The sequence below is a fragment of the Musca vetustissima genome, unplaced genomic scaffold (genome assembly GCF_032173495.1).
Source record: "Musca vetustissima isolate MV318-11 ecotype Yass unplaced genomic scaffold, APGP_CSIRO_Mvet_v1 utg142399, whole genome shotgun sequence".
Taxonomy (NCBI): Eukaryota; Metazoa; Arthropoda; class Insecta; order Diptera; family Muscidae; genus Musca; species Musca vetustissima.
The window spans coordinates 101,340-109,429 of record NW_026889415.1 but is presented as its reverse complement, the minus strand read 5'-3'; the positions used below and the strand labels follow the sequence as shown (position 1 = coordinate 109,429).

Genomic DNA, 8,090 nt, shown 5'->3' with positions numbered 1-8,090 from the left:
CTCTTATGCCTTTAGGCATATCCTCTTATAAATTGCAGTAGTTTGGTGTTTTCAGATTTTAGGAAAAATCCTATTTAAAAGTTGCTGAAATTTTTATTTTGTGTACATAGTGGTTTACATAAATCGGTTTGTAGAATTATTGGTATAGGTCCACTTTTTGATATGTTCCTTATATTTTCATTGCAAGTATCTGTCAGTACATCTATGGTGGAGGGTATCCAAAGTTGGGCCCGGCCGAACTTAACATTTTCTTCACTTGCTAATACTATTATATATATACGTTTTTTTAAATATTTTTAAGCAGGGCTATAAACGTGGATTCAAAAAATATATACATATAAGACTAATCGTAATTTTTTTTAGGTTTTTAATCTGAAGTATAATATTTGTGCTAACAGTGTGGATTTTTCAAATATTGTTTTATCCGAACTTCAACCGTGAATGGTATTTTTTGCGTTTTCGACTACATACTTATGAAAGAAAATAAATTTAAAGTATTTTTTTTATTTTTTGTTACAGCCAAATGACAAAAAAGAAATTTAGAATTTTATTTAAAAGAAAGTAATTCAATTACAACATTATAGCAGACCCTCTGACTTCAATATAGAGCTCATATCGAACTGCAACAACACAATCAAATAAGATGTAGCGGCGCTAACAGTCTGTAAAAAAATAGAATTAATTTAACAAGAATTTATTGCTAGTTTCCTCTCCCTCTCTCCCTATTTTACACTCATATACATACCGAAAATATAAATGTGTAATCCAAGGTGAACAAGCCAATACCATTAAATTGAAAATAACCCTCCCAGTGGAGGAATTGCAGCGTAAAGGATTTCATTTTGTTGTAATACAGGTCATTGCCCAACATAAATGCAGGTTTCTTTTGCATGATTTCATGCACAATCATGGCCGATTGCTTGGAAAACCCATTGGCATTGCAACACAAACGCAATACCAAATAGGCCACAACCATGGTTGTAAGGCTCCAGACGATGAACAGAATGATGACATAATCCAATAAACGACTTTTACCACCCACCACAAAAAAGACTTTGGTCAGCAGGAAGATGCCAAAAATCGTGATGACAAAACACACTGCCATATAGGGAACGGATTGGGGACCATATTCGGCATTGGTGATGACACTTAACGATAGGATTTTATCATGCAATTTAAACAAATCGGGGAGATTACTCTCAGAAGAGGGGCTGGAAGAAATAAAATTGTAAGGAATTATTATGAATTATAAATAAAATATGTGTTACGATCTATTTACCCTTCATCGGGTATCGTTTCGGTGTCATAAAATTGATCCAAATCATCATTGAGTTCATCACTCTCTTCTCGAGTAGCTGCAAAATGTCTGTGGCGTATTTGCTGATTTGGCGGCAATTCTTTTTTGGCATCAGTCTCAATATCGAATATCATCAAAGGGATATGTTTGCGATCACTCACTGTACTGATTTTTTCAAATAATTCGTTGAGTTTTTCAAAACGTTGTGATATTTCCGATACAAAATATATAAATTGGCCCAACATAACACTTGCCGCTGAGTAGGGGAAATTTGATACCATCAGGGTTATGAAGAAATATTCGTGATAGTAACTGGAAAGTAATATTGAAAAAGTAATTAAAAATCGAATGTTTTTTTAATAATTTTAATATCAGTGGATATTTTAAAAAATATTTTTTATAAGCGTGGAAAACATTTTTATCAGCGTGGAAAACGTTTTTGTCAGGGTGTATTGAAATTTGTCTATATTTTCTAATCCACGCTTATACAATTAAAACAAATTGTATAAGCGTGGATTTTTTTATATGCGTGGATTTAAAAATATTTTTTATGAGCGTGGATTAAAAAATAATTTTTAAAAGCATGTATTTAAAAAAAGTTGTTTGACTATCTTTTTTTCAACTTACTACACCAACTCCCGAACATCGTAGCAAAACGATGCCGTAAATGCTAAAATGACCACAATCCATGTTCCATAGAATAAATATTTTGGTTTCTTCTTCTTTGGTTTGGTCTCACTTTCACAACCACTGACAACTTCGCATCTTCGTAAATTCTCATCGATATCATGTAAGGTATGTTCAAAAACTATGAAGAATTTCTTGCGGCGCCATAAATTCAATGCATGCATCGAAATATATAGGAAACAACCCAAATGCATTAACAGCGCATTTCCCAGCCGGCACACGCTATCACAACTGGGATTTTGTGAAATACCAAATGAGCCAAAATTTGTCAGTCCATAGCAAATTAAATAGAAAATCGGTATTATATACATTTGTATATAATCGAAGATATTTGAACGTGGATTCAGGCGATCGAATGGCATAATGCCATAGAGCTGGAAAGAAAAGAAAATGTAAATGTTAGTTATCTAAAAAACCAGTAAGGAAAGTAGTAAAGTCGGACGGGCCGACTATATGATACCCTTCACCACTATGGGTATATTAAACAGGACTATTAGAATGAAATTGGATGAAATAAAATATGTGATATTTATCTAAATGTAAATCGACTTAGATCTATCCATAAACATGTCATTCGATTGTTACAATGGGACAAAAGTATGTAAATCGGTTTCAAACAAATATTGATGACCTAATAGGTCTGTATTTCTAGAACACGCAACTAAGTAATTCTATGCTCAATTTCGTACGTTGTGCAAAATTTGATGTCAATCTGACTAACATCAGGAGTCTGATGTCCAATTTACTTAAAATCGGGCGAAAATATTTAAGAAGGTTATATCGTAATATGAACCGATTTCAACGAAACTTTTCACAGGTTAAGTAATACAAATTTCAGTACGTTTTGTTCCTATCAGCCATGTATTGGATCCTTGGTGCGTCCTTGGAGCTAAATCTCAACCGATTTTCTCGAAACTTGACACACATCAGTCTGTACTAAATTCAGTACGCTATGCCAAATTTCGTGCAAATCGAAGGATATATAGGGGCTTTGGTGCACCATTTACATGAAATCGGACGAAACTATATATGGGAGCTATATCTAAATCTGGACCGATTTTCACGAAACTTGGCACACATCAGTCTGGACTAAATTTAGTACGCTATGCTAAATTTCGTGCAAATCGAAAGCTATTTGGGGACTTTGGTGCACCATTTACATTAAATCGGACGAAAATATGTATGGGAGCTATATCTAAATCTGAACCGATTTTCCCAATTTCAATAGGGTTCGTCCTTGGGCTAAATGAATGAGCTGTGCCAAATTTCATCCAATTCGAATAATAAATGCGGCCTGTACATTGTTTACAATTTAACATGGACAGACGGACATGTGTAAATCGACTTAGAAAGTGATTCTATGCATATTCTCAAAAGGAACCATGGGTCTATCTCGATTCCTTTTGCCTGTTACAAACATATGCACAAAGACATAATACCCTGTACCACAGTGTGGTGAAGGGTATAAATATTTAATGCGTAAAATTTCTATAGGTATTTCCCACATGGAGGGTTTTGAAATACATTTAAAAATGTTCAAAGATTTAACTGAATATATCCTACCGAGTTCAGGTAAATAGTGACCAAAGGGCTTAAATTTGTCTGATTACCACTCAATGTTGAATAGAGAATTTAATTGGGCCCAGATTTAGATATACTTATATATTTCGTTGGATTTCATGAAAATTGCTCACGAAATACAACGTTCCGTATGTCCATTTGACATGCACTCGTTCTTGGGCTACCGACTTGGCAATAGAATGACGTGTGTTAGAATTTATATTAAGGCCGAGGGGCATAATTCCGGACAATACAGGTAGCCTTTGCAAATGGAGTCATCCTAGACAGGAAACTTAAACATATGCTTAGACAGGAAACACACCATATGCTGATGATTCTGCAGAATTACAAGAAATGGGGTTTCAATCTAAAGATGTTACACTGGATCTAAACTATCATTATTATACTAAATCTAATTCCAGAGAACATGCTGCTAGGTGTATGTGGGACAATGCGGACAAAATAATCTAGGGGTTCGCTTCCTATTTGATTTACACTTTTTCAAAATATTGACCATTTGTTTGGTTCGTATCAAATATTCCAAAAGTAGTCACATCATGTCAAATTCTGATACCAAATAGGGACTCTTGGACTAATGGAACACTATTACACCGTTGTTAAAGATACTACTACTTAATACAAAGTGCTACTGTCCTACCTAATATTGATGTGAATAATGCCAAACCTTTTAACGCAATACTTCTAGAAATGAGGCCCACAAGATACTTTGGTATAATGAGGGGATAGGAAAGATCACAAATATTTGATGGGTATACCCAAATGAAGATAAGACTAAATAAGTCTTAACGTTAAAGCTAAAGCCTACAAGCACATTTAAAAAAGATTTGATGCTCTAGAAGTAGCACGGGTGGAGCGTATGGGGAAGACAATGAAACTTGGGAGCATTTCTATGCCACTATCCAGCTTTTGGAAGCCTTCGATGGCAATTCACGAACTAAATGACCTAAGGGAATGTGAATGGGAAATACTGTAGACCTTCAATAAAAACAAAAAATTCCTAGAAGTACTGAGATACCAATCTCAAGAAGCCTTCTTATAACTTTTCTTTCCTTTCTTTAATTGGCCTTCTTCTTTAACCACCCCTCATTTAAACCTATCCTAGGAAACCACCTCCGGCTCAGCGGAACACATGATCTTTTTGCAGAACCAACACGCGACATATTGCTTCTAATCGCCTCTATCATAAATAACATTTATTAAATTTGCTTCGTTTTCGAGGATCACACGTTAAATAGCTGTTATGTTTCGGACTGATGTGTAAAGATTGAGGATTCGACACATTTGACACGATCTTTGAAGCACCGCGATGTTCTTTTATTTTTTCGTGACATATAGGAGGACGGACATGGCCAAAGCGACATAATTCTGAACCATATATTCATATTCTCAATTGGATATACGGGACATATTTTGAGGAATAATTCCGTTTGCAATTCCTCCAAATATTCCCCGGCTGCAGGGTATGATGGATTTGTGCATATGGGCAAAAGTAATCGAGATGGAACCATGGTTCCTTTTGAGAATATGCAATACCTTCTGTGTCGGTTTATGCAAGTCCGTCTGTCCATGTATACTTGTGAACAATGTACAAGTCGCATTTATGACCTGTATTGGATGAAATTTGCCACATGTCACTTATTTTGTCCAAGGACGAACCATATTGAAATTGCAGAAAATCAGATTTAGATATAGCTTCCATATATATTTTCGGCCAATTTTATGTAAATTATGCACCAAGCTCCCAAATATTTATCCGATTGATTGTTCGATTGCAAAGCGGAAGTATGTAAGGTTTTGTTTTTCGTTCGATTATACTAAATTGTGCACTAAATTCCAACAATTTTTCGATTTAGATGAATTTCTGAACAGCACGCTTTTCTGCAGCATACCGTATGTCAAGTTTTCTTCAAATCGATTTATATATAACTCTCATCTATAATTTTTGCTCGATTTCATACAAAGATCCCATGTCTGTCTGATTGACATAGAATTTTACATCGATATTTTATATATGTAGATCACATAGATGCTATACCTGTTCTATCAAAAGGATATAGTACGTAGGAGCATATCTGTATGGACCCAACGTGGTTAAGGATATCCTATAGTCGTTATATTTGCATTCTTATTGGATAGTAAACCTATTATCACAAATTTATCAATATTAGCCCATGTTTCAGGGTAATCCGCATACAACTGTACATTAGTTGATAGTTGATTTTGGATTATCTTTTGATTTTACTATAACGACAACCCCTGAGTCTTTTTTTAAGATGATTGGGCATCCCATATAAATGCCATGCTTGATTTTATGTATTTTCGACCTCATGTTTCTTTGCACCAATCAACATGAGATGGTTTTACATCGATTGCCACATTTTGGGGGACCCTTGGAGAACAAACTTTTCTGCACTGTCAGTTGGTATTGGATTTCATTTTTGCAAATTGATTTTTTATGTCAAACTTTGGAAATCTCAAATGTCGAAAATTAACATTTAGTGCTGCGTTAGTTAGAACCAGTGAGCGGAGCAGTATAGTCGGACAGGGCCAACCATATGATACCCTACACAACTACCACGAAAATTCGATTCTATATTCTGAGATATTTGCACCCTTTTTACCGATTATAGATCAACATCTTCACTTTCTAACCCTGGCATATTTTCCAAATTGTTTTCTTGAAGTGCGGAATATTGACCGATCATCATCTAAACAGCCGCTCTACGTATTTGGTCAGATCCTCTAGAGCGACTAGAAAATCTAACAAAATTAAAGTTTTCGGTTCATTGCACCCCCTGAATGAAATCTCAACTTCACCGAAAACTATAGGCGTCGTCCTTGACCATAATCGGAAGTTCATGTACAATTTCAAAGCTATCAGCGCGACATTTCCGTCCTCTAATGGAGTAATAGTAATACTATGCACATAGTCACCTTTACTGAATTACGTATAACTCCCACATCAGAGTACATGCAGCCAAAAGTTTGGTATCAATATGAAGGCCAACAACTCCTCTTGGATATACTATAAACTTCTCGAGTATATGTCCTTCAGGAGGAAGTATATACGCCCCAGAATAAAATTTTTGTAATTTTTCACACAAAAGTCAGGGTCCATTTGGACTTTTAAGTGATTATTTATACTCTTTCGAGTCGAGCTTGATGATCTAAGTTTTGCAATGAAAAGGAAAGCCAGGAGAAGAACCTACGTACCCACCATTATGCGATGCGGCTCATTATTGGTTAAGCGGCTCATCAGGCATATTGGGCTATGTGGCTTTACAAAGGACATCCGTTGATAACTTGTATTTATTCCGCCCTGATGCGAAACTTGCATATGCGAAATAAATTCAAATTTATCAAAGTTCGACATTTGTCTTCATTCTAGGAACAGTCCTTTTCAAAGCAGATTTTTGTTGTAGCGATGTATTAATTATTATTAATTATATAAATAATTAATTGGATTAATTTTTATTAATTTTATTATTAATTATAATTCGCATATGCAAGTTTCGCATCAGGGCGGAATAAATACAAGTTATCAACGTACGACCTTTGTAAAGCCACATAGCCCAATATGCCTGATGAAAAAAATCCATTTGGACCGCTAAATATTACCCGATCTTTATCAAAACAGACTTGCTTATTCTTTGGCATGATCCTCTTCTCCATGTAAAATTTCACGATGTTCGGACCATAACTGCGGCCTCTGGTGCGACCAGAAAAACCGACAAAAATTAAGTATTTGTTCCATTTCATACCTTAAATATTAATCTATCTTCACCAAAAACAATAGGGGTCTTCATTGGCCAGAACCCATTCTACATGCAAAATTTCGTGAAGATTGGACCATAACTGTGGCCTGTATCGTGTTTACAAATTATAATGGACGGACGGATGGACGGACGGACACACATGTATAGATTGACTCAGCTAGTCGGGATATGAGGGTTGGTATACTTAAAGGTGGGACTTGGACCAATATTTCGCGGCGTTACAAACTCTTAGGGCTGCACAAAGCTATAATACCCTGGCAACATAGTTGTGTAGGGTATAAATATATAAAGTACCCATTACAGATCCGAAATAAGTGTAGAATGCTCCCATATATAATGTTTTCTGCATGGCACTATGATTCTGAGAGCACTTCTTGTATACATTGTTATTTATTAAAGGTCCACTCATTTTTAAATGTTGTTATCACAATATTTACAACATTTCTTAATTTCATTTATTTACCAGTGAAAATGTTAAAATAAACACATTCATTTTTATTATTGGTTGGTTTAACTTTTTCACCAAAATTCCTTAAACAAAAATAAATTTAGGTCGTATTTCTGCGCCACAATACTTCCGCCACCGATACACTTTGAGTGTTTAACTTAAAAAAAGGGTTGTTCGTACTTAAATGGTCGCCATTATGGCCGAATGTTTTTATTTTATGGCTAACAATCGCATTGTCCATATCACTCGATAAGAATCTCATGGAAGCGCTCTTGTTCATTTTGTTTCGTATGCGTTTTGT

General features: G+C 35.2%; 1 protein-coding gene across 1 annotated transcript; it reads right to left on the bottom strand.

Moving 5' to 3' along the window:
• Nucleotides 1-578: 578 nt before the first annotated feature.
• On the bottom strand, nucleotides 579-7,834 carry LOC133337120 (gustatory and pheromone receptor 33a-like). The gene is made up of 5 exons (XM_061545385.1): nucleotides 7,805-7,834; nucleotides 1,925-2,358; nucleotides 1,280-1,609; nucleotides 746-1,211; nucleotides 579-662 (listed from the first exon to the last, which is right to left on the bottom strand). The coding sequence occupies exons 1-5, from the start codon at nucleotides 7,832-7,834 to the stop codon at nucleotides 579-581; spliced, it is 1,344 nt and encodes a 447-aa protein (XP_061401369.1).
• Between the last annotated feature and the right edge of the window lie 256 nt (nucleotides 7,835-8,090).